The following is a 27,878-nucleotide window of genomic DNA, read 5'->3' as shown; positions in this document are numbered from 1 at the left end:
AATAAGACGAATCATCTTTTCATTACGGGCGCGAAAAGGGGAAAAAGGGGGCGAGGAGGGAGCGGAGGAGGAAATGAGAAAGAATAGAATATGAAGATGGATGTTTCACTCAGACGAGGGAGGAGAGGGAGAAGTTAAGACTGCAGGTCAGCGGCTTTTATCACTTTAATGTCTCAGCTGGTGTACAGTGTGTGATTAGATGACAACAAGAAGTGGATTATTAACGTTTGATGTGTGTTAGTCTTTATTTATTTCATTACAACAATAAAAACACAACAGAATTTGTGAATAACAAAAAGTTGTTTTTAAAAAAAAAAACGAGGCACAAGGACATGACATTCACAGAGGCCAGAATGAAACAAAACGTGACACGTAAAATGATCACAAAGATCCGGGAAAGCGATATATTTGGATGATTACGTGCGACCTCTGATGTGTCTTTAAAAAGGGCCATTCCGGGGATTTTGTATCGCACTTCCACAAAGTTGCAGGACTCACGAGAGACTGATTAAAAAAGGTGATCGAAATCAAAGCAGCAAAGGGTGAGATATACCGACTTTAAGTCTTTAGTAGGGGTCAAGCTCCAAAAAACAACAGGATCCTACATCTCCCACAATGCAACAGATACGTGTTTTTATAAGGCAGCTCTGCCTTTGTAAACAAAAGGGATGCACAATATGTATGTTGAGGGAGACATCAGAAGATAGCTGCTCGGCCGGAAGACATCTCTTGTGCGTATGCTCTATGGGCCACACAATGAGAAGGCAATTCAGAGATCCAATTAATTTTATACCCGCGAAGTCGAATTTATTTTGGCTTCATGTGTCACTGAGCAGCTGAGAATGAGAGAAGTTCCCCTTAATAGATCCATAGTATTAATACAACATCCACAATCTTTGCTCGCTACATGAGCTTTTCATACTGCAGGTTATGATCTTTTTAAAATACAAAAATATGAAAGTATCGCTTATCTTAGCGGTATCAGCCATAAGAAGTAAGTTATTACTGGTTATGGGTATGAACTGAAAACAAATCCATATGGTGCATCCCACGTAAACACGTCGAAGCTCCATAACTCACATTTTTGGCTTTGTGTTTAAATTTTGTCGTCAAGACGAGCTGGTTTGGGTTTGGTGGAGAACGAAACAAATATGTGTGTACAGAAACACGACTCCACGTGATCTAAAATCTGATATTACATCGATGTTGTGGTTACGGCCACGGGCGTGACCAAGACGAACATTTAATGCAGGTTTAAAGATTAAGTGATGCACTTCTGACACGGAGGAAAACGTGGCAGTGAAGAGTTGAAGCAGACTGGCTGTTAATGTCACAATAACACTGTCGCTGAGAGAGCGGCTAATTTGTTGTTTGACCCAGAACGCTGCGTGCTCGTCTACATGAGAGGTCGGACTGGATGATCAACACGAACGCAGGAGATTATAGTTTGGAGGAGCAGGACGAAACCTGACAGTGACGCTTAATCATCCTGACGGCGAGGCGCACATCATGTTCACGCCGTCCCAGGACTCTGTAGCGTCTACTTCCTGGTTCTGTGACCTCTCTATCAGGCTGTTCCTGCTTCCTGGTTCTGGGGTGGAGTTTTATCAATTAGCCGACTGATGACATGCAAAAAAAAACTCCTCTATCCCTCCTCATACAAAAACATATGTACATACATCATGGAGCACATCCATGAGTCAGGCTTCCTTGACGCTGGGCAGCTGCCCTGCTTTAAGGCCCTTGAGCAAGGCACTATTATAAATCTGTTTCAGGAGGAAACGCCGTACCTCCTCCAGCTTGTAAAAATAACTGGCTAGTGTGACTCTACGCGTCACTCTCCCACCGCCGTCCTCGTCATCAGCAGCACTTGTGGCTCCCTGCGAAGCGGGAATGTGGAGGGACGACTCCCGGGTCGACTTCGCTCCTCCTCTGCTGATGGTTCAATGTTCTTGATTGGGTTTTACACAAGTGTCCAGATGTTCCTGTTCCCGTCTCCTTGGACATCTGTGGGAATGAGGGAATAAGGTGTGGTGAGGTGTTAGGACACAGAAATTTAAAAAAACACACGCATGAAACTGATGAAAACGAAACACTTTACCTGGATTTCTATCGTTTCTCTTTGTCCAAGTTGTCCGTCTGCTCCTGTCGGACAGAGATAAACTTGATTTATTACAGAAAATAAACATTAAATCGATGATCTTCAGATTAGGAGAGATCGACAGGGTTTGTTTATTCTCTCACACAGTCAATATGAGAAAGCTAAAAGTCAATATGTGAAACAGGAGGATGAAATGAGACACACGGATGTTAAATGTTTTCCTGGGCTGCAAACGGATTCTTTGGAATTGTATCATCTATGAAACATGTGTGACGTTTCTCCGCCCTAAAACAAATTTATTCAAGCTAGTGAATCTAAACAAACTCTAATATTTCATATTTCAGAGTCTGAACTTCAGAATCTGCTCAGGATTATCAGGATATGTAGAAGAAAGAAAGAAAGAGAACTAAACTGGGCTCATCTGTATTGTTGCTTTCAGCAAACACCTCTGACGACTGATACCGAGGTTGGATCACAGTTCAGTCCCACAGGACAGAAGGCTCGTCTAAAAGTTTCGGTTCGAGGTCGTTTTCTGTCACCGACGAAGAAGAAACCAACAACGAGGAAATTTCTGTGCTTCAACTGCAGCGTCAGCAGGAAGACAACACCTCCTCTGCACACTTGTAAACAGTAAATTAAACACTGAGGAGAGACAAGCGGAGGCTGTTCACGATCACCTGGAGCATTGTAATTTCACAAACCAGAGATTCTGTGATGTAAACACAAAACAGCAGAGCTGGAGGCTGATTATTGCTGCAGTTTTCTCTTTATCATGAATATTTAAACACTTATTTAGTTAATTGTTGAGTAAAGAGGTACACAGTGTCTGTGCATGCAGCTGTTTATTATTCAGGCTTCAGTTTCTTTTTGGTTGTTGTTCTTGTTATTTCATATCCTTGGCTCGATTTCCTTGATTTCTTATGTTCTTTGGGGAGTTTTAAGTGTTTTCCTGGTTGCCTATGAATTTGATATTAGGAAGCTGGATATAAATAAATTTGACTTTTGCTTTCTACACACTTGTGTCCTCACCGTCGCCACTGTAAACAATGTTTCAGTGACATTTTGGAGCTAAAGTTATTAATGGATTAATAGAAAATGACTCCACGACAATTTTAATAGTCGTTTAAGAATATCTAACAAACATACTTGTGCTCTAGCTACTTAAATCTGAGGATTTGCTGCTTTTCTTTCTCTTAAGTGACCTTAATCTAAATATTTTAGGGTTCTGGTTGAACAAATCTAGAGCTTGAAAGACGTCCTTTGCTTCTCTTCAGAGAGAGCTGTGAGAAGAGTGAATATGTGTGCACAAGCGACGCTTGTTTATACACAGAGTGTCGGCGGGGAGCAGCCCGATGGGACGCGAGAAAGAAACAGGGACACAGATGAAGACGTTTCCAGGACACCGACCTGCTGGGACTCCGACGTCGTCCGACTCTTGGGCTCCAACTCTGTAGGAGACGTGGGGACGCTCCCGTTGGAGTCTGATATTAGCAGGGTCCTCCTCTCCCGGCCCGTCTTTTCACACTTCGTCACCCTGAACCTGAGAGACAACAAACAATCCAGTAAACAAAAAAGTTATGTCCTTCTCTTTATATTGAGGATTTATCTGTTAAGTATTAATTTATTGTTTTTTTTTCTCCTTTTTGTTAGTTTAGAATTTTGACTGAAGATCCTCTTCGTCATGATTTGAGTCGTTTATATGAAAATGACATTGAAAAAATGAGTATATCTATAAATAATGTTAAAGAATCTTTGCACTATAACTTTGCTGCCTTTATACTTTATTTCTATAACATTCTGTGTTTATATCCATATGTCACGACTTTGCTTTATACCTTAATTCGCTTGCTTTTACAGCTACTTTACTCTTTAACTCTTTATACATTATAAATACTTGTTTTCTGTCTTCTGTAGTGGAGCCTCAGTGTACTTGTACAAGCGGAGTGACAGTCAACATCTTGAATCTTGAATGTTTGTGCTGCCTGTGACCCAAATGAAAGACTCGCGCGCTGCAGAGTTGTGCTCATTAAAACAAACTCCGGCTCTTATGTTGAGACCACTGGCCGAAATAAAGAATACAAACAGAGCAGCGAAATTGTGTTGAACTCTTTAAAGAAAGTTTTTTTCAAAAATGATCACAGTGTGAATTATTTTTCTGGGTCAAAATAAACCCTCAGACCTTCTCTGCTGTAGACTTTTTTGTAAATAGTGTATTTATATCATAATATAAAAAACAAACTACAGAGAACATAAACTCAGTGGGAATCAGCTATTCTCATTTGTGCCACAGCTGCCGACTCTCACTCACCTAAACTTAACATCCTCTCACCCACACATACACACACTCCAAAGCTTTAATTAAATCAGCAAATAAATATTCGTATCCAGGTCATGCTGACCCTCTGCGCACGCGGCCGTTCATCTGGGTGTGCAAATGAAAAGCGGCCTCGCTGCATCCCAATCAGCTCGCAGCAGGACATTAAGGATGAGAGGAGCGCTCGCTGCGTGACCGGGCCGAGGCTGCACGCTTTCCTGGGTTCACTAGTGGACTGAGAAATGTTGTCTTTACTTTAAACATCTCTGACAGCTTCATTATCGAACATAGCGCCAGGGTTCATGCACAAATATGGTGTTTTTGTCTTGAACCCTTTACAAACACTGGTAAGCCAAAAAAATAACACAATTCTTGTGCTGTTTTGTTTTCTTAAAGTTGTAATGCTTAAAGATTTTCATAAAAAATGAACACCGTTTTGGCTTCCTTTTATAGTTCACCATTCACTATATTTAAATTCAGTGTTAATCTCAGCATACAGTAATCTTTATTGTTAGCGGTGGAGTCCGCCGTTCCTGTTCCATCACACTTTCACAGGAAAAAGATGCGTGTGCATAATCCAGCACGGGTTTATCACATCGATAATAGCCTCATTGTCTATTGTTCGCTCTCTTTACACCGTGTCAGAGCTGTGTAATGTCACTGCCAAGGCAAACAGAACACCCTTCTCCCGCTGCTTCACATTTAAAGCATTAAACTCGCAAACACAGGGTGGCTTTTATTGAGAAGCAGCCGCATGACATCCCGACAGAAAGAGGCACACATTAAACTGCCGAGTGAACACAGAGTCAAGATGTGACACCAGGTGACCCCCAAAATCTCTAGAGAACTGGAGGAAAAAGTAAAATCCATCCAAAACATTTTATTTTAAAGTATTGTGAATTGTGTATTGTGAGCAGAAGCTTTGTGTGCCCTTAAGATGGAGCTGTACTCAACTCTTTGTGCTCTCCGTCACTTTTCCAGTGAATGACTTCTCCAGAAGTGGCCTAATGAATAAAAGCTCTATAAAATGGAGGAACAAGCGTCTCTTGAAATCCGTCTAAATTTGCATTGCTAAAAATTGCGCAAAAAAAGACAACGGCCCGCTGTGATAAAAGGCTGTTCAGTGAGAACCCGACACATTTTACTCAGAAAAATGTTTTACATTTGTGCAAATCTGGGCGTCAAATTCAAATGATGGCAGGAGGAGGACAGAGAGAAGCTCAAGATGGGTTGTGTCCAACAACATATAACTACAGTCTTTATTTCTTTACTGATGTGTTTTTTTAACCCTGTTTGAACCCTGCAGCGTCTATTTTCCCAGGCTTCTCCCAGAAACATTTACCTGTGAATTTTCCAGGTCACTGGTTTGGTGTCAAAGTGCACGTCAGTCTAAGCCTGTGTAATTAAGTGTGGATTTTTCAGTGACAAACATTCATGTTAATGTTGCGCGATAATATCTAATGTCTCTGGGACAAATTGTTTTAAATCTACCTCTGCTAGTAAAAAAAATCCTTTTTGTTCCTGCCTCAGACACACACTCACACACCTGCCCACCTGCCCACAGCCAGTACCGTGACCTCTCCGTGGTGGCTGCGCCGCTGCTCCGCCTTACGGGCCGACGGCCTCCTCATCAGAGGCCATTTCTTCTGGCTGCAGCGGGTGCAGATGTTCTTGGTGCCGCCTACGCCGCCGATGGTGTGCAGGTGGCTGCAGGTGTGCTTGGCGGCTCCCGGAGGCGCACCCGGCGACGTGGGAGTCATTGGAGGCGTCGGGGTGCTGGGAGACGTGGGGGTTAGCGGTGGACTAAAGACAAGGAAACCAGACATGGAGAAGTGAGACTCACCTACATTCAGTCCAAAACATTTTCATTTCAAAGAGAATATAAACTCATTGACAAAGTCTCACTGCAACAAGGCAAAAACAATCACTGACGAGCTCTTAGTTATGATTGTGTTTAATAATAATAGATGTAATTAGGTGATGAGATACATATGATGCAACAAACAGAAGTGTGTCAAAGGGGGCTAACTGTTCGTTTGCTCTCTCTCACATCTCTTTTTCTTTTCAGTGTATGTGTTTCATGACGCTGGAGAGCAGCTCCTCACATTGTTTATGCACAAAAAGGTGGAATAAACAGTGTTTCTATCCACTGATGTAAACATGTGATACACAGCGCGTCATGGGACGGACGGCATAATGAGCAACGTCTCTTTGATCTCAAGTATGAGTTTCTATAAAGGTTCTTGAGCCCCTGGGAAGGTTCTCCTACTTAAGGCCATGTCTAAACCAAAAGTACACACAGGGACGTCATATTTCTGAACTTGTACTTGACCCCGTGGGGATGAGACTCAACAATCAACCCTGTCTCCAGGAAGTTACACTTTGTTGCTTTAAGTTTTCTATAAAACATTTGAGGCGCGCCTGTGTGACTTCAAACAGAGCTAGCAGTAGGCAGATAAAGGCAAACAGCCTGGGAATTAATCAGCAGTGTGGAAATAGTTTGCATTTCAGAGAAATGACAGGTTAGCAGACAAACAACATGCCGTATGAAAACAACGCTGTTGCGAGATCAAATACTCAGGAAACCTGACCGGACACCTCCCTCTGCAGTCGGCTAACGTGTTGTTCTCGCTGCCGCAATATTAGCTTCTGTGTTTCACCTATGCTATTCTGACAAAGCGTGCATGCAGGCTGAAATCAACCTGAAGCACTCTGCTGGTGTTTCCCTGCTCCAACACACCTGATTCTTATGAATGGGTCGTTATCAGGCTTCAGGGTGTGTTGTTGCAGGGAACCGTGCAGGACAGGAAGCCTCCAGGACCAGGATTGAAAAACCCTGTGTTAAGCTAGGACTAGAGATAAAGTCTTTTTCAAAGTATTTTATACTTTTGTTGAATGTTTTTCGGTATTTAGCCACGTTTTATGTGCGTCAGTGGAACAGTTTAAGTTTAAAGGAAGCTTTACTTAGCTGGTGAAAATGATTTACAATTATTTATACACTGTTTTGGTTCTTCAAATGGCAAAACCCAGGAAAGAAACGGTTGGCAGCTTCTACTATGTTAAGTGAACTGATCCAAATCGAAACTGTATCGTCGCATATATATCATATGGTCTACTAAAGAACCAATAATATATTGTATTGTGGTGAAACGTGTGATTTTACACCATAAGTAAACACATGCAACCAGGGAGAGGGGGGAGTAGCAAGCAGGCAACGCTTGGGAAAACACTGGGGTAAACAATGTGCGAGTACATGCGTGTAAATTTAATAATTCTCGCCTTTTATCTGAAACAAATGCACAAAAAAATCTGTATTATCCTCGTGTACAGCGAGGATCCCTGCAGAGCAGAGGTATGAAACATGAGTTTGATCCACAGGAGGGAAGAGGGACGACATGGCAGAGGGGAGATCGGCTGATGTGAGAAGAGGAGACTGAGGGGTGGTGGAGAGCTGGAGCACTGACAGGGAGAGCAGCTCTGAGGCGAGGGTAAAGTTAAGTATCGAATCTGGAGAGGTAGATAGCGAGCCCTGGCCACACTACAGTCGCTCTCCTCCTTGTTGTCTCTCTCCATCATGCCCTCCTTCTTGCTCTCTCTTTCCGCCTGTCTGTCCGTCTCCCTCCCCCCCTTAAGTGTCCCATAAATTACCCCCGCCGATACCTCTCGTCCCCCCTATTCCACCATCTCTAAGTGATCCACTGGCAGACTGCCCGACCTGGCTGGGAGGGAGCGAGAGAGAAAGATACGAAGAGTAACTGCAAGAGAACGAGGGAGTACCAGGGAGAGCTGTTTCAACAAAATGAACAAAAAGTGAAGGGAAACAAGGAGTGGAAATATGTGGAAAAGGGGATTTGGAGAGAGAACTGAAGAAGAATGAAAGTGACGCCGGGGAAATGTGTGCGATTGCAGATTTCTGCTGATTGTTCCAGGACACCCAATGTGACTGAGCAGAATACCTCAATATCTAATCCTTGGCAGAGGCAACGCCGCTACCGTTTATCCACACTAACAAAGGAGAACATCTCTCCCCTCTTTATCTCTCTCCTTCACTCCCCAGAACAATATGTAGCGGGACGAGGAAGATGACAGGAGGAGAGAGAGGGGAAAACATACTCCGCACAAAACTCGATTTACTCACACTCCTCTTCAGTCGCAGGCATCTCCTCCTCCGATCTGTCTATCAGCCTCTCTCCCCCTCCTCTTATCTCAGCAGCAAAGCAACGCAAAGACGTCTAATCTCAGCTTGTAGCAACAGCTCCTCTTCTTATGATGCGGGGTCGTTTGGAGTGACAAGTGGGCAGCCTTTGATTTGAGATGTGTACGTCGAAATATGAAAAACCCACTGAAATCCATTTGGAGGCCTCATGTAGAATTTGTGCTGGTTGAGGATCCTGGCCCTTTACAAACAGCCTAGACTGACTGAAAGTTTGCTAATAGCTGTTAGTAGTTGTTGCTACACCAACACTCAAAATACATAATCATGAATAATTGATTTCAGAAGGAGGAAAACAAAAGCGGCTTCTCGTTTCTAGCTAAAGATCGAGGTTAGTACACTTGTCGGAAATGACAACTCAGCTGGGGCTAGCTAGCCAGTAAGGCTAACTTCACAATGTTCCAAGCAGCTCTTTAAAACAGAAACCGTGCAGCCGCGAACAAAGAAAATTTGCTAATGACCGTGAGTTAAGTGTTTGCTGCTACATTACCACTTGAACTTCTTAGCATTTTTTATACGACAAGTCCTTGATTTCATAATTTCTAGCCAAATGATCCTCGTTAGTTACACTTGTTAATAAGCTAAATAAGCTGACTTTAGCTCAGTGGTTTGGTTGAAACGCTGTTTCTTAATGTTTCAAGCAGCGTTTTAAAACAGGAGCCCCATAGTTATTGTGCGCCTGTCAGCTAATGCATGCTTTAAAACTGAGGCTAAATGTTAGCATCTTCACCAGTTGATGATCTCTGAGTTACACAGGGAAGTAAAAGACACTGCAGCCTGTGGAGTGGTAGAGGTAGTTAGTCTTAGTGTTATAAAAGACCACACTGTCTGGTTGCTTAGCTGTCAGTTGGAGGTTACATTGTGATTTATTGTTTGTATTTTTCACTTCTAATGTTAGAAGATAAGCTGCTTTTATGCCAAGGACAAACGTGTGTGTTTGGCAATAGTAATACTATCTTGTCTGTGGTTGCTTTAGTGTAAACTTCCACAAATCCAGTCGGAGCATGGGACAACGTTAGCCTACACTCCGATACTACATACATACTACACAGTGTATGCGCTATCATGAAGGAATGTGTTAACATAAGCTTTGACCTCACAAAATGTCATATGAAACATTTCTTGGCTTTGGAAGTAGCGCTTGATTACTGCTGTAGGTAGAAAACTAGTTAGCCAGACATGCTAACATTTGCAGCTTACGTTAGCAACACATTAAACTGTGTGTTCGTCTGTGCTAACACTTTTGTTTTTGTATTTTTAGTTTTGGAAAGGCTTCACAGAAACCTCTAAACCCTTTGGACACAGATTATCGCTCTTACTACAGCCCCATGCCGACCAACATGAGGAGAAATCTGTTGGTTATTTTTTTCAATTGATAAATTTGGTCTATGAAATTTAAGAAAATAGAAAGAGAGGTGTATCTACATTGCTTTTGACCATCAGTCCATAACTCAAAGATACAGTACAGGTGAAAGCATCAAATCCTCACGTTTGAGAAGCTAGAACAGGCATATTTTTAGGAGTTTTTCTTGATAAATTACATGTTTCAGCTCTAATGCAGGCAGCTGTATTTGTTAAGCCTCTAGTAATAAGACAGCTATTGTTTCTCTGCCTTAATACTTCCTTGTTAAGTGGAATCATAGCCACTCCACTGTATCCTGGCTGAGAATCTAATAAGGAAACATGGAAACAACTGCGCACAATATGCTTTGATAATCCCACAATACAGTGATACGGGGCCCAGTGGCATTTAGGGAACAGTCCCCAGCTGCTCGCCCTCGATCAAACCCTGCCAATCTGGAAAAGTATCAAAAGAGAAATGTGGCCTGATTGCCTTGTTGAGTGCTCGCCTCCTGCTCCGGCTACTCTCATTTCAGCCAGCAGTGACACCGAGAGGCTTTCGAAGAGTCTTACGGTGCCATCTGGTGGTTGAGATGGTTAACACACTTACCCGTCAGAATCGATGCTGTTTTCAAGAACCATGGCTTTCAGGGCGTCGGAGTTTGCTGATGAGAGGGAGAGAGGGAGAGAAAGACACTTGTTCAGATAGACGAAAGGAGCAGAGAGAGGGAGAGATAAGAGAAGTGTGGGAACTGTGTTGGGAATTAGCGAGGAGAACGCTCCAGTGACTTCAAAAGCAGAGCGCTTATTGAAAGATGGCTACAATAGATTAACTCCCTAACACAATTAAACGGCACATCACATGCACTCGTTGAGCACATGATTACTGTACACGACAACCTCGGGGGAACACGCCCCCAAACCAGAAAAAACTTCCCCCGGAGCAAACGTACACCAGAGTATGAGAGACAAAGCACCTGAGGAAGAAGGTTTGAGGGCTGCACCGAGACACAGATGACTCATGTAGGTGAACGTTGGAGCTCCATGTTGCCGTTTCATCTGAAAACGTGCACGGATGTCTGACTCAAGCCTCTGTCCTCCTTATCACCCCGGATCATCCTCATACCATCAGGCACCGCAGGGGTTTTCACAAGAACATTCTTGTTGACGGTTATTTATTTTTAGTCCAGAAGTGTTATGAACTTGCTTTTGTTTTGGTCATTTTATTCATGCGCGGCTGCCTTTTGAGGACGGTGGAGGATCCAGTTTTCAGTCTTTAAAAAGACCCTGAAAACACTTTTACTTTGACCAAACTTATTTTAATTCCTGCCAACAGTTTATGGTTGATTTATTTATTTCCTGCTTTTCACACTGGTTTAGTTAGATTATCCTTTTCTTTCTTTAAATCTTTCTGGTCATAAGGTCCAGTGAAATAATTCCCTCTAAGTACAATTCAGTTGTAGGTGGAGTAGGCGATTCTGGGGAAAGATAGTTGATTGTTGAGTTTTATTTCCAGGTTGTTAACTGATGCTTTGGCGCCGATAGTTGGAATGAGGTCAACAACAACAACAATCTTTCCTCAGAATCGCAGACTCCACTTGTAAAACAGGCTAAAATTACAGTAACATACACGCTTCTATTTAAAAGAAGAATCCTCTTTTTTTCCATGAATGTTTATGCTGCAACTTTTTCCCTTCGAGGGCCACAGGCCAAAAGCAAACACCAACTGTATTGTATTGTTAAGAAGCAATACGATAATAGGATCCAGACGAAGCGAGAGAGATCAGACATGCCCAACATGCAAATATTTTCTGTATCTAACCAGGTCTAAGGACAGATACAGTCTGAAGTACAAGACTGCTGATGCTGTCTCTGCGAATTGTTTTAAGCATCGGTCTGCAGCACTGAAATCTTCCAAGACACGTGGATCAGTACCAAAGATCAATGTGAAGTCGGTCGGGCTCAGCTGGAAATAAGGTGATGTGACATTCTGTTAGCATTGTATGAATAAAAGTCTTAATGACAGAAGATAAGCTGGGTTTTTTGGGTGTTAATCTTTAGCTTTAATTTTTGTTTACTTGGTCATACACATATAATTGATTGAGAGAAAAATATGAAAACAAGTTTTCAGGGGCTTTTAAAGGAAAACAGCTTCTTTTTAAAAGACAGACTGTTGCAATGTACTGTATATTCACATATTCCCTGGTCCCATTTTATTAACTGGTAATTCTTTTGTGACATCATATATATATGTTACCAATGCAGCTTCAACAAATCCTGAAAATGTTAACAGTTTTCAGTCTGTAGAAGTTTCTGTAGATGGCAGTCTTTGCTCAGACTATGACTGCAACTCGTGGTGACGACTCAGTTCTTCTGTTCATTCATATACAAACTGCTGCTGCCAGTGGAAATGTGAAATACACGCACCACTTCCTGTGGCCTGCATAATAATTTCCATAGAGGAAAAAAAAGTGGGTTTTTAGAGTAGCCAGTAGTTAGGCTTTTAAGATTTTTAGGTCGAATGTTCAAAGATCTCAACCGTACTGTCTCCGAAGCACAACAACGTGTCACCAGACTGACAACGTGAGGCTTTAGTCACGGCTAACAGACTTCCAACTCCACAAACATTTTTCCTGCCAAAGGAGTGATGAGTCAGCTCGAACTCCGCCTCCTCAGGGGGGACAGAATATGTTAGACATCTGGAGAAGGTTATATAATATAATATTATTATATAATATTACAACAGTATTATATCATTTTGTCATTCATTATCTGTTCATGAACAAAGAGGCCTTAAACTTAACTACAACACTAAACATGTATAATATAAAAGAACAAATACATTATTGTGTAAGGGTATGAATGGTGATTTTCTGGCCTTGTACCTATAATTAGATGTAGAGCTACATTTTCAGGGTGGGTTACTACACATTGTATCCTAAACAGCTGTGGCATTTTGTGAAAATTACAGTATAATCTTCTATAGTACAATCATCTGCGTTTCATCTCCTTACTCTTTGGCCTCTTTCCCTACCTTTGTCAGACTTCTGTGCTATCTTTTCTCAGTACGTATATACAGGCAAAGAAATGACTACATTGTCAGTCCGAGTCAGTCAATAAATTGCTCGACTGACATGCTGTGTCAACATATCTAGAACTAAAGGAGCTGTTATAGACATCTAACTATAAAAGGCCTGAAATAACCTAAAGTGGAACTCAAACCAAGTGCCAAACAAAATGTGTTACTTTCCAAACAGAGAGACTTCTCAGATTGTTCATTACACACAACCATCTGAGAAATTGCTGTTGGCAGGTGATTGGACGAACCATCTGTCTATGTATTTCTATAGCAGGCTGACTTTAACCAATTAAATCGATAAACCATATGCCGTAGGAGAGCACACACTGATTTACTTAGTCAATCAAACTGCTGATGCCAGTCGAGACAAGCCTGAAAACCTATTTTCCATCGAGGAAAGTCTTCATGTTGTTCTTTGCTCTACTTTCAAGACATCACCTGACTATGCTGACCTCTTGAGGTTACTGTTGTTTTCAAACAACACTCTCTCACGCTGAAACCACGCCTGTAGCTGTCAGGAGTTCCTAATAGGCCGCTGTATGGTCCAAACCAGTATGTTTAAGCTTTTAAGTCTGGCAAGATGAGTTCTCAAGATTAGTTAATCAAGTGAATCCAGCTGCCACAAAAGGTAACCAAGCACCCATTGTACCTTTTAAAGCCTTTAAAATGTACGTCCATTGGCCTGAGTTCAACAGAGGGGAGTTTTATTAGCACTGAGGGAAATACTGTAATCTCCCTGTGTATTCATACTCATCAGGTTGATTGTATTCGATACAATACCAACAATGATCCTTATCTCACCTGTTGCCTTTTATAAACTCTGCCGAACAAAGAACAGCAATTACTCGCTATCGTGAGGGTGCTGTGATTTATTAGGAATTAAACTTCATGTTCCAGCGAAGGGAAATCATTTCAGTTTACAGGAATAAGGCAGGTAAGTAACAGCTGAAACACTCCTCTGACTTTAAAAGGAAACGTGGCCGACCTTGTTTAAACTGCACTCACCACTAATCTTCCTTTAAAATTCCTGGTAGCCATTTCGTCCTGCTGCTGACCTTCCTCGAACATCCTCATTCCTGAGTCCCGCATTGACAAACGCATTGCTACTACTACTCAGACACCGACAAACACTTCCTTCCCGCATAGTGTGTCACAATGTGCCTGCTGGAACAAATGATGGAGTGCCAGCTGTAATTGTTTCATGGATGTATGTTCACGTGTGTAAGGTGTAATCGAAAGTTAAGTTTATAACAGTGGAAAAAAAGACCTTAATTAGGTCTGTACATTGGACACATACCTTCATTCTTCATGATGTAATGGACAATCTGCCCCACGGTGTCATTGTTTTCACTGAAGGTGTCGTTCATGTCTGGAAGATAAGAAGACAAACAGAAGTACTTACATTACTAAGTGAGTAGTAAGTATGAAAATGATAATCTCGTCAGGTAGCAACGGAGTATAACAGCTACAGGAAATTATCTAGCTCAAAGGCTTGTTTTTCTTCAACAGCCAGGACCCTTTATCTTGTAAATGCCAGACATGACACCAATAAATCATCATTTCAGAGGACTTGTTAATATTACAACCTGGTGTCACCACACCCTGGTGACTTGACTGCTTGACTGGAGCAGGAATGAAAACAATGAGTTAAAAGGAATGATCCTGCACAAGGACTCACAGAGCCTTTTGTTCACCTGTTACCTCCGATTCAAGCTTGGTTTCATATTGATGTACTATTAATATTGTGAAATGAGAGATAATGGCTGTCGAAACATGTGTTAAAATATAGTATGATAGTGTTTTTGTGGTTTGTTGAGTCTTAAACTTGGATTCACTCCAAATTTCAGCCACTTGGTGGCAGCACAACAAACTATAAACACAACACTAACTGATTATCACTTTATACAGGAGCATGCTCACACTTGCAAACAGTATCTCCTCTGACCCCTGAGAGAATAACAACTTCTGCCCTCCAATAGGATATTTAGAGTCCCTCCACTTAAACAAACAAACACAAGCTGAGGAATTCTTCACTATATCAGTTTATCCTCCTACTGAACCAAAATCAGTGTGCTCATCTCAGATCTGAGCTTTAAACCAGCCAGAGGCCGTTAAACCAAAACAGTGAGCTGAAAGGTGCTAAAACTCTCCGTAGAGCTGTGGAAAACTGGAGAGTTGGGTGATACTTTTCTGTGGGTTTGTCAATAGGAGCAACCACTTTGACATTACACGTCGCCATTTGGTCCATTCTTAAAATAAAATTATTGATTATAGCAGCTTTGAAAGGTCCAGTCCAGTCCAGTGTGCAGGATTCAGGGGGCTCTTTTGGCAGAAATGGAGTATGATATTCATACTGATGTTTTTTTATTAAGATTAGGTCTCTTTTATTATATACGTTTCAGGGTAAGATCACCTTAAAATAAGAACATTGTCATTTTGTTTCCTCAGAATGAGCCTTTTATATCTACAGAGGTAGGTGCTCTTCCACAGTCTGTCATGTTGCACCCCCACGTTTCCACAGTAGCTCAGAAGGACAAACCAAACACTGGCTCTACAGAGGTTGTTTCATGTTTTAGCGGCCACCATAGGTGCTGGTACCACCAAATCCTCCTCCTACTGTAATTACAGCTTCCAATGCTACACATGAGGCTTTTCTGGTGGAGTGCAATGAGCAACAAATGCCTCTACCTGATTGATTGTCATACACACATTGCTAATCACTTATTGTGTCATTTTTCATATAGCAAAATTGTGATATCTTATGTATTTGTGTATTGTATCAATGGGAGGCATGTGATCAGTATGAGCATATACAGCATGTGTCCATATAGATTTGCTCCAAGATTGGGCTCAATAGAAAGTGAACCCACCCCTTTGAGGCACTTCCTTGAGCTTCCTGTAGATTGACTTCCTCAGATTTTCTTCCTAATCTCTTTAGGCAAGTCACTGGAATCCTCTGCATGTCATGACTGATTCGAAAGTCAGCCTCTCAACGTAAAAGTCAGCTGTTCACAACTTACAACAAGTCAGTGAAAAAGAGAAAAAAGCAAACGGAGGGAGAGATAAAAGAGGAAACCTGATCATTGTGAAACAAGAGAGCTCGATCAACTGAATGTGTTAGGCCAGAGCACACAAGCAATGTTTTCTCTCCTATTCTTTTGTTGTCGACGTATGAGAGAGAAAGGGTTGGGCTCAGTGAGGAGAGACGCACAGAGCAAGACAGAGACAGCAGGGGGAAAAACCCTAATGCACTTAGGACTATTGTGCTGCTGGCTGGGAGCTCACATTTACTCGACAAGAGAAACCAGCTTTAGGCCCATCCTCTTCCAATACAGACTCCACTTAAAGGAAAGGTTCACCCAAAAAATGAAAATTCAGTCATTATCTAGCCATTCCAGTGCTGCAGCATTCTCTTAAACAACTGAGGTAGATGGAGACTTTTCTTAAATGTAAAAAAAAAAAAAAAAATACAAATATAAAATGGCTCCCTTCAGCTTCTCCAGCATAATCCAAGTCTCCAGAAGCCCAGAGATCCCAAATTGATTTTAAAAAGACTTTATTTCCTCATGTGGGTGCAGGAGCTTGACACGTGTAAACAGTTAGCAGTATTCGATGGAGGGAGTTCAGGGTTTTTTGGAAAACATGGGATATCGGAGTGGAGACGTGCTTTGCCAGGAATGAAACTATCCAGAAGTATGTGAGGACAGATAAGTGAGAAAGGCAGACAAGCCTTGACAGCATGGCCTAAACAGTTCATCGTTCTGTAACATTTCTCATGCTCGTGAGATACTCCAGGGCAATCCAGTGACACCGGAAGTTTCACATCTGCACACGAGAATTACTAGAAGGAGAGGAGAGAGCAAAGCACTAACCTCACTGCTTTACTGTGCAGTCATGGCACGTAACGCACAAGCAAAAAGTGACACGATACATGCAGAAAGTGAAACACGAGGGTGAGTAAACCAGAAAACTCATCATCACACAGTGCTCATAGTAATCAAGCATTATCTGTGGCTTATCCACGGGAATTTTAACTGGCCCTGTGCCGGGATCTTTTTGTTTCACCTGATTTAACACACCCCAAGTTGAGTCAGAACATGAGCGACATGAATGCCAAATGTCTTCCTGGTTTCTATAGGCCTCCACTCCTTGAAAAGAGAGACACAATAGAGGAGTATGGCTGACATGAGGCTGAGATTTAACAAGACAATGGTAAGAGCACGTCATGATGACTTTAAATACACTGTTAATAGGTTTGTGATCTTACAGATACTTTCTGAGGATTCATTCATCAGCACAAACCACTTCTTTAAGGGGAAAAGCAGTTTTACACCTTAAAGTGTGTTTAGAGGTCTTGGGGAGTAGTACAGCATGTGTGAAATAGTAATATAAAGCCATTTTTGGCTCAAAGGGAAGCTGTATGTAATCTCATGAATTGCCTCCAAATTGCATTGTGGGTAATGTAGGCACCAGGTTTAAAAAAGCAGTCCACTGGTCTAGCATTACAGAAAAAATAATATCAAAATCAATACAGTACTTTTTTTTATTCCATTCTTCGTCCTTTTCACAGCCTGGCGCCTACATTACCCACAATTCAATTTAGCCACTGAGTGACATCACTGGAGGAAATTTATCAGATTACATGCAGCTTCCTCTGGAGCCACAAAAGGCTTTAAACTATTAATTTCACATAAACTGGTAGAGTAACCCTTTGAATGATGGTGCCTAAAATAAATAAGCTCTGAAAGGTTTTTAGTTTTAATCATGTTTAAGGAACACAGAATTAGTGAGAAACATTTGCTAAAGAAAGGAACCATTCAGTCTTATCACCTTTCAGCACCTACACCTACAAACTCATTAGATTCAGGAATGTACCACCAGCCCGTAAGTACCTGAGGGCAGGTAGGTGCATCTGGTGATTTTCCTGCACGATGGCTGACCTTGTATCTCATCATCCCCTGACAGGAAAGTGGTAAACCTCAAGCAGACCAGTGACTTATTTGGGAATCACTTCTTCTGTGTTTACTTTTCAGTTGACAGCTTCACAGTCTGCCTGATTGCAGAGGAAACTTGGCCCGATACTGGACATCAGTTAATGTTTAACCTGATTCAATTCATGAGCTGCTGTGGTGAAGCAGGGAGGGAAACAACATGAGGAAAGTCAGAATTTTAAGACTTTCATTAAAAAATAAATCAAATTTGTAATTTTTTTCAGCAATAGCTTTCCAGTGTTTCAACAGTCTGTAAAATACCTCTCGGTAGAGTCATCTACGGATCCCGAGAGGCAAGTGAGAACAAAAAGTTCTGGTGATTCATTTAAAACTTTTTTTAATCTGTGAAAGTTTTGGCAGTTTTTTTAAATACTCATTTCTGCCACATGAGGAGGAAGTGCGCCACTTTCCCATGTTCTTAATGGGACTAAAAGCATTCATGTTGTCTTTTCTGGTGAGTTTTGAGATTTTCCATCAATTTCTTAAACTGCCTTAACAAGCATGAACTTAGTCACAGCATGAAACCTTTCTGTTTATAATTTATCTCATGGTTATCAGCCCTGCAGGATCACCGTATCAGAGCTGCATTAGGTTAGTAGTTTTGCAAACTGCAAACTGAACATCCTACTGCTGCTTCACATTAGAGGCTTATATTGTGAGGAAGCCACAGGAAACAAAACATATTCTTCACCCTTGTTAGAGTTGACCTCAATTAATCATCACCAAAGATCTTTTCTGCATTTTTTTGCCAGCTGATCAATTTTAAATGTTGCCGCAAGGTAACACAAGGTGGAAAGCTACACATGCTGTGCTCAGCCTGAAACCAGATTGTATCTGTGGATATTATTCACTGATTTCTTCATCAAAACGATGCAAGTTTGTTTAGCTGCACTGTAAACACGTACACCAGTTGTTATTCTGATGGTGTGACAAAGCAGCAGCCCTAACAATTCTGGGATCTGTTGTATTAAAAGATTTTGCACATAAATACGCATCAATACATTGTCATCTGACCTGATGCTGTATCTTTTGCATATCAGCAATTTACAACTTCTCTTCTGTCAAACAATTTCTACTTCCCTCCCTTATCTTATATAATCACTTCTCCAGTTGAGATGAACATAAGTCTGGCTGGGCATTAATCTTGGGTGTGTGCTGTAAAAAGATTTTTGATGCCTTGAAACAGTGAGAACATAATAAAAACATAAAGTACTCTCCAGAAGTCGGCAGTGTCACATTTTTCAACTACTAAGAGTGTTTAAAGTTGCTTTAAATCCCTCCCTCTTATTCAGATTTCCTTACCTGCACCCAGCTCAAGGTCCTTCTCTTCTTCCTCACACTCCTCCTCATCATCCTGGGCCTCTGTGGTGCACCGGTAGCCCTTCCTCTTCAACACGTGGCAGATCACCACCCCCAACAGGCCCAGGAGGAAGAAAGTAGGGACCAGGGCGAAAGCAATGTAGTCTGGTTCGATCCTGGTTGGTGCTTCGTTACCTTTTCCATTGTCAGTGGTGTGGCCCGCTGGAGGATGGAGAGTGATCATACAGTAATTATTTCAAGTATTGTCACAACAGGAGACAGAAAATACTCCCAAAAAAAAACAAAACAGTGGATTGTCATTACAACGCCCTTGATGGCAACCTGATATCCACAGTGAGTCGGAGGGCACACTCGAGGCCCGCACCGAGCAGCTGAAGGGATTTAAATGCTATGAGCTGCAAAATGACAGAGCTTTTACGCTCCCTTCCTGGCTCAATCCGGTCTCTGCTCGCTTACTGCTGATCCGTCGCAAGCTGTCCCCCCTTTCACAGTTTTGAGGACTCATTTGGTGTCAGAGGCAGAAAGAGTGAAAAGGGAACGAAATGTTGAAGTCACAACTTTATTTAAAGTAAAGAGGCACTGCGTTAAAGCCTGCCCCAACACCCTGACACAAGGCCTGTTGGGTACATCTCCTTTTTTATTGTAACTGATCGCAGCAAGATGAGCAGAGACCATAAACTTTACCACTCTGGTTCGAGCTTCCCTCGCCCACCTGCCCACCGGACTTTAGACCCATCAGGGTGCTAAAAGACTCCTGTGAAGGGTGCAGCAGCAACTGAGCTCAGCATACTGGACTTTACATTCAAACAACTGAAGACACACCCTTTGGGCTGAAAGTAGTGATTTTTTTTCCACACTGAATCATTGTTTAGTCTATGATATGTAAAGAGGCAGTTAAAATGCCAATCACACCTTCCCATAGACAACAGTCTTGTCTTTATTTTGTCCGACCAAACGCTAAAGATATACTGAATTTTAATTAGGTGGTTTCAAAGTTGTAGACTTAACTGAAAAATCAAAATGTAGTTATTTTACTGTCTATAGTTGCCAGTTGAACTTGTTTTGTTGTCCCATTAAACTGTCGTTCACTGTTCACAGGCTTCATGTTTCTCCTGAACAGAAACTCTCAGTACTGCTGTGTGTTTAGCTCCGTTAGCCAAACGCACAGCATGACGCACACCGTCTCGTGCCGATTTCAACACAGATTTGTTGTTCAAAATGTGGCATTATCAGGGAAAAAAAATAGGATTTTAACACATCATGTTTTTCATCGGTCTCACGCCAACAGCCAGCCAGTGTGAAATGTTATACAATTCAACTCAAACACATTTTCTTTTGTCCACAGGATGACAGAACGCCAATAAGTCTGATGTCCCAAAGGAAACAAAGAAAACCTTCACTGTTGAGAAGCTTTAACTAGCAAATGTTTGGCCTTTTTGCTTACAGAATGAATTATCTACATACTTGCAGGACATATCCAGTCTGTTAAAACAATAAAAAAGTACTTCTTTCACGTGACTGAATGTTCTTATAGTACATTTTACCCTCATTTTGGCCCTGATGTCTTCAGAGTGATCAGGTCAGAAGGTCAGAGAGTCGACCGTGACCTGTGGTCAGCTACGGGGGGAAAGCTCCCCTTGCTCCTGCTGCTGGCCCACCACGTGAGGCATTCCAACACAACACACAAGAGTGCTTTTGTCTGGTTTCCTGTTCGCATCAGTGTGTCTGTGTGTGTGTGTCTGTGAGTGTGAGACACACACACAGAGACACAGACAGAAATGTAGATCACAGTTTCAATTGAATCTCAATCATATGTCACAATCAAATCCTGTCTTTCACGCCATTTTGAAACATACCACAGCACTGTGTGTGTATAGGCGTGTATGTGCTTACCTAACCGTTTGCGTCCTGATGCATGCAGGGATTTGTGCCCTCCCATTGTCCAAGTTCCCTGATGCATCAGACTGAACACACTGATAAAGACCATTGTGTGCTGACTGACCATCCTGTGACCGACTGTTGTGTGTCTGTGTGCTTATACATCTTCACACTAGCCGGCTGCCCTGGCACGGTCTCACGTCTCCACGAAAGACTCGCAAGTAATCACAGGCCAATTGTGTTGAAAGCATTGAAAAAAAGACTAGGGGCTGACAAATGGGTTGAGTCCTTGAAGGAGGATTTGGAGTTGAGTCATGAGTCTCTAAGCAACCACAGATGGTACCGTGATGAACATCCTCAGAGGGAAAGCCAAAAAATACAGAAAAGTGTGAAACAAACACATCACAGGTGCAGATTCATACAGTAGTTCTGTGGATTCACACAGATTAAAGCTGTATAATTGGGGTATTTTTTTCCCCAGCTTGTTTACAAATTCAAAACAACTTTAAATCGTGCCGCAGTTTCGAAAGGATATAAATAGAGCTGCTAACTCAACCTAAATACTTTGAGCGGAGTAAAAGGAGAACTGAAAGTTAAGGACGAATGAACTGGAACCTTATTTATCCCCAGAGAAATTGCACAAACACTAAAAGTGCTAAAATAAAAATTTCACAAAATCAAATTTGACAAGCGACTTACAAGGTTGGAACTAACCATTATTTTCATTATCATTTAATCTGCCCCATAAAAAGTCTACAAAAATGTCAATAACATTATGAAAAATGCTCATCACAGTGTCCCAGAGTGCGTCTTCAATTCTCGTCGTCCGAAGACCCTTCCTTTATTATCATAAATGACAAAGAAAAGCAACAAATTCTCACATTTAAGAAGCTGGAACCAGCAATGTTTGACATTTTTTCATGACAAGTGACTGAAATGTTTAATTGATTATCAAAATACTAACCGATTAATCGACTAATCGTTGTAGCTCTGAAACTTAAAATCTTGGACCTATATTCTTTGATCAGTAATACCCAGATTAAGACATAACTTTTTGTTTAGTGTGTTAGTGTTTAATTTGAGCGAAACTGTCCTTATCTTTCTCATAATAAGACAAAGCAACATTCTGCTTTGAACTATGTTTATTCGGACTTTGAGAAAACAATACGTCTCAATAACTAACACATGAGGTTGAAAGATCAAATGATTCTATGGATTTTGAGATTTGAGGGTCAAACTGCCCCTGGCTACAAGAAACGCATATCTTACAGTGAGCAGCAGCTGTACTGAGCGCTGTAGCAAGTAAACACGAAATTCAATTTGACGCTTAAACTATTTCAAAAACAGAAAAGGAGTGTTTCCCTGCCACCGTCACTGATAAGAGGCATTCCCGAAGGTATCAGCAAAAGTATTTCTGTCTTCAGTGTTAAATCTTCCCATTGATTCATCCTTTGGAGCCGAGTGCCGGCTGAATAGGTCAGCATTACTGTTCTGCTAGTTTAATTTCCTGCAGTTTTATGAGGATTTACGCTGTGAGAAGTTCTGTCTGCCTGAAGGTTATCGACGTCTCCGCTGTAACAGACTCTTTCAAGAAGTGATGTGAAATCAATCCCGGCGAAAACAAACCAGGGAGAGCGATTTGTGATGGAAAAATGCGTAAAAAAACTGAGCTGTGCGACAGTTTAGAGGTGTGCTCTGCTTGCTCCCTTTGCACCGGTGGATTCAAATCTTATTTCCTTTGATTTTCCCAGACACAGTTTGGATTATGGAGAGCAAACATTGTTCATCAGTGGTAAGTGCTGCTGAGTGATGACCACGCTACAAAGCCAAAGGGCATGTCAGAAAAGAGGATGTGAATGTTTCTCCATGCTGACATCAGCTGAAAACCTCACGACACCACAAAGCACATTGTGTATTCATTAACCTAAAGAATATATTTTCCATTTCATTTTTGTTGTCAGATAATTTCCAGCGTTGTGAGTCATTTTGTGGAAAATTAGGTTAATCTCTTAAAATAGGAACTCGGTGGAGAACGTTTTTTCTTATCCATGAGTTAACTCTCAGCTACATTTACTCGGTAATATGATCCTTAACCAGATGTAACTGTATTATTCTCCTCCATTTATTTGTCTAAGGAAGAGGAGAGAAAGGAAATGGGAGCTGTTTGATGTCTCCTCATTGACCACTGTTAGCCTCTCCTTCCCAATATTACAACAATGTCTATGGCCTTGTTCATATGGCCAGCCTAAATCTGTTTTTTTGGTATATCCAGACTGAGTTTAGAAAGTCCAAACACAAAATAAATGATCGTATCCCAGCCACATACAGCATAGGGTGAGTCGCAGGCACAACAAGAGCTTTTGTTTTTGGGATCGCGTCTTCAGTTTTTGGACCAGGAGCGCTGTAAAACTTTTCAACATGTATCTGTAACCTGTGTAAGTCCACAGACTACATTAAGACAGATAAAGTTACTACGCAACCACCAGCTGTTAGGTAGATAACAAGAGGATGATCAAGACCCCAGACATTTCCTGTATCCCGGTAGATTCATTTAACAAAATATCAACACTGTAAGTAACTCAATGGCTATAAAAATGTTCAACGAAGCTCAAACAAGAATATGTTTCCTAACTGTTGATAAAGTGACAGTAAACATCCTGTAAAAGGCTTATATTTGACCATAACAACAAATTAGAAAAAGCATTTGTGGTCTTCAGCTGAACGCTGAATATGAATGGGTTAAAAGCCCGAGACCGTCTGTGGCTGAGCCATTTCCTCATGCTCAGGAAATCATGCACAGCTAGGAAAGCAAATCTAAGACCAATGACTTAAAATCAACCACATCTCACTGCAGATTAGAGATTGTAGCAAGACATTTCAACCCTTGGTCCTTTATCCAGCGAGATGACTCACTAATGGAGATTAAAGCTTTCAAACTGGGGCACTGACACTTGGAGAAGATGTCAGTACATCGTGGCAATTATTCCCAATGTGTCAGTGGTGTGCCTGCATTTGGACAGTTCTGCATATTCGTAAGCATGCACTTGTTGTGCAGAACGTTGCTAAGCTGCATCATCCCGCTGCATACTGATTAGCGAGCAGAAAAGTCCAATTTCCCTGGAAGAATTACTGCTTCAGATTGAAACAGTCCAGATACAGGGTTGCAGCATCTAAACTGCACGACGGTCACATGTGGAAAAAAAGAGAAGACGACTGGTTGCTTTATTTAACACAATGTAGGGAAAAATTGTGTTGGGTGCTCTAGGAAAACGGGAGAAAGGGTGATTCCAAAGGCAATCAAAAAAAGGGGAGGAAGTTGAGGTATCCTGGTCTCAATGAGGACACAGATTTAACATTTTTCTGTAATACAGCCTTTTCTGGGCATCTTATTTTGTATTTAGGTGTCAATTTTGTGTGTTGCAAGCATGTACACTTTTTTGCACATTGTAAACTTTGCGTCATCTCATCTCTTGTATTTTCATTGCTTCATTGACCTAAATTCACCTACATGTCATCGCCTGGGTCATGTGATTGCCTTATATTAGCTGTGGTCAATATATAGGTGGGTCTACAGGGTGTTGTTTGTTTGAAGCCCTGATGAAGACATAACAGTCAGAACATATTGGCTTTGTTAGGATTGCCCTTTGATTTAGCCACGACATTAAAGGCTTAAAAGTTTGGTCTATAAAATGTTGGAAAATAGCGAAAACGCCTCCAAGAAGGTGACATATTTGACTTGCCTGACAAAGAATAGCAGCAAATGGAGAAGATGGAAGCAGGGGAGGCCATTGTTTTCTTTGAATTCTGTCGAATGACTAATCATCACACTGTTGCTCAGCTCTTGCCACATGTAAAACAAGAATAGCATCTTAATAACTGAGAAGACACCACAGAAGTGGATTTTCTTACTGTAGCATGTTTAAAAATGTAGCTTGATACGAGGAATGGCTCGGCTCCAGAGCTTTCACCAGCGATGTAACCTCATGGATACCTGTGTTGTTTCGGAGCAACATCGGTTTAGCTCAACTGCAAATATGTTTCTGAAAAACTCCCACGCTCCCAGATGGCACCGAACTATTCATCTTCATTTAAAAGCATCTTAAATGCAATATCAAAAACAAAGCTACCAGCTGGTTCATTTGGAGATATGAAGTAATGTTTGGCATTAGTCCTACAGTGAAATAAACACTATACCTGCTTTACTTTCCACATAGAGCAGTGCTTCCCAACCATTCCTGTTCATGCGCTTGTGACCCCTCATGTTGTATTTTTGCGTGTAGATTGAGCATCGAGTTTTACTTCAGACATTGTTTAATTTAAAAGGACTGAGGAGGTGAACGTATCCAGAATTTTGCACAAGAAAAACATAGCAGGGCTGAACGACGTGCAAAAATATCCCATATTGTGATTGTTTTGACAATATTACAATTGTAATGAGACACGATTTTAGTGGGAATGGCCTTTTTTGCACTGAAAATAAAAAGAAGTGATTTTTCTAAGTCTGTACCAAACAAACATGTTCCTTTATACATGGAAGATATGATTTGAAGGCCTTGGCATCTCTGTGGCGCTGCATTGCTTCATTTACAATCGTATGTTTTCTTACTTTTTATCAATATAATACTAATTGCAGTTTGCGATTTGGATATTGCACTTGGCTCAAACTAGTTGGACAAAAGTCAGGAAAATAAACTCCAAAAATATGTTTTTGTTTCCTTTCTCATTATTTTAATCATCTTGTGACCGTTCACATTTGTCTTGGGAAACTCTTGGGGGGGTCCCGACCCCTAGGATGGGAACCACTGACCTAGACCACAACAACTTCCTCGCCTGCAAACGAGTCTCAAGCTCAACTGGAAATGTTTATGCTATGTGTGCTGCAGCACAGACACACAGTATGCTTTTACATTACATGCATTCTTGATACCAAACAAACTCAGTGCATGACTTGGTCTAATTAAATAAGCATGACAATTGAGCCGTGGCCTTTTGCGTGCCACAGACTCTTGTGGACTCCCCATGGAAAATGGAAACAGGCCCGACATTTTAAAGGTTATGAAGACAACCCAAGCATCAGCTCAGCCGGAACTAAAAGAAAACGCTGACTGGAGTATTTCTTAATGCAAAGACACGTACAGTAATCCTCTGTGACACATACATGGCTCTGGCAGCATTTCAAAATATCCCCAGACTCTTACTAAAGGCTTCAGCAGACTGTAAAACATTCATCTTGACCCTGTTTTAATACACTTCATTCTGAGCTGATATGAGGGATCACGTTTGCTGTTCAAATTGTTTGTGCAATATTATTACACCAAGTTCCTGTCATTTATGAACATAAAGGTGCACTATTTAATTTAGGAAGAGAAGTTCAAACTAAGAATTTTAATATGAATGAGGTAATGCAAGCTCAGAAAGATTTATTTTTCCCATAACTGAATAAACAAGCTGTTCCCAGAGGAAAATACGGTTCCCAGAACACTGCTTGAAGCTAGTGGCAGGGTCCGCCAAATATAAACAAAGTAAAACAAGTATGAAATTGTGTTGTCCTTAAGGTTGGTTTGTTTACAGTTTATTCAGTCATGAAAACGAAGAGTTTGTTTAATTATTTGGTTTGTTTGTTTAGGCATAAAAGAAAAATCAAGTCAATGAAGATCCTTCTCTTCTGATTAAAGTTTCTTCCCCAAAACTAGATAGTACTCCTTTAAGACGATATACGAGAGATATATTGTTTTAGACTGACATGAAGTTTTTCCATCTCAATTATCACCATAACACCTTAAAGTATAGATGTAACTCATTTGGTTATAGGTGCATTTAAGGTTACGAGAATAGGTTTGCTATCTGAGTGTCATAACCCAGGTAGGTTTTACATGTTTAACATACTTTAACATCCTTTATACTTCTGAGTTTCATAAAACATATTTCAGTCCAAAAAAAAACACCCAGTGTTGGTCTGCGTAGAGTTATATAACGTTAACCAGCTATAACTCATTAAACATGTTTATAATGGGGGATTCATGTGCCTGCGGAGTTCATTTTAAGGTGGGTTGTCTGTTTATCTCAGTGTCATATCTTATTAAAAATATTCGATGTATTTTTGTCCTCTTGCCTTCTCCAAATGAGCAGCTTAAGTTGAAGTTTGGCTGTCTGTGTGCAAACTTTGCCATCAGTTACGCTTCAACAAGCTAGCTTAGCGGACGTTAGGCTTTCCACAAACGTTGGCGTCAAGACTCTTGGGCCAACATAAATTATAAAACTCTGCGGCGGTTTTAAAATGACAGTAAACTTTATTTTTTTCTGAGGAGATGAGAAGATTTTGACGACTCTTCGCCGTGCAGCACAGCTACTACACCTTTTCTTTTTCACGACACAGAAATGTAAAAGTAAAAAGGTTGGAAACTTACGCGTAATGAAGGTTGTATCAGCCATTGATGGACGGGACCGCTGCTCGCCAGTGGGCCGGTGGAGATGTTTCTAACAGGCGGCCGTTGGAGGCTCTGGTCACCACCAACCGTGGTCAAACTAAAAGTCAAGGAGGGACTTATCCAAACATGAACGTATTTCCTAATTTCCACACAGCGGATACGCCCTGCTGTTAAAGTGGTACTCCCCCAGCAACAGAGAGCAGTGCACAGGCG

At 41.3% G+C, this 27,878-nt stretch overlaps 1 protein-coding gene across 2 annotated transcripts; it reads right to left on the bottom strand.

Moving 5' to 3' along the window:
- Positions 1-233: 233 nt before the first annotated feature.
- Positions 234-27,878, bottom strand: rell1 (RELT like 1). Of its 2 annotated transcripts, XM_084344373.1 has the most exons (8): positions 27,645-27,876; positions 19,342-19,560; positions 14,346-14,417; positions 10,580-10,634; positions 5,970-6,218; positions 3,509-3,641; positions 2,102-2,145; positions 234-2,007 (listed from the first exon to the last, which is right to left on the bottom strand). In XM_084344373.1, exons 1-7 carry the CDS (start codon positions 27,667-27,669, stop codon positions 2,110-2,112), a joined length of 789 nt encoding a protein of 262 aa, XP_084200499.1. In that variant the 5' UTR covers positions 27,670-27,876; the 3' UTR covers positions 234-2,007; positions 2,102-2,109. The 2 variants fall into 2 exon arrangements, 1 of the variants encoding a protein (XP_084200499.1); XR_014621455.1 differs by lacking the exon at positions 234-2,007 and having other exon boundaries at positions 2,134-2,145; positions 5,962-6,218; positions 27,645-27,878.

Source organism: Pagrus pagrus (genome assembly GCF_965226575.1).
Source record: "Pagrus pagrus genome assembly, chromosome: 22".
NCBI lineage: Eukaryota > Metazoa > Chordata > Actinopteri > Spariformes > Sparidae > Pagrus > Pagrus pagrus.
This window is presented reverse-complemented; position numbering and strand designations above follow the sequence as displayed.

Bases quoted from the DNA above. Each gene is read 5' to 3' on its own strand.
- rell1 (XM_084344373.1), bottom strand. From the start codon at position 27,669: ATGGCTGATACAACCTTCATTACGC. The intron at 3,642-5,969 runs GTGGGCAGGTGT...GTTGTCTCTCAG, and splicing joins ACGGTACTGGCTGTGGGCAG to GTTCAGGGTGACGAAGTGTG. The intron at 2,146-3,508 runs GTCGGTGTCCTG...TCTGTCCGACAG, and splicing joins CGACGTCGGAGTCCCAGCAG to GAGCAGACGGACAACTTGGA.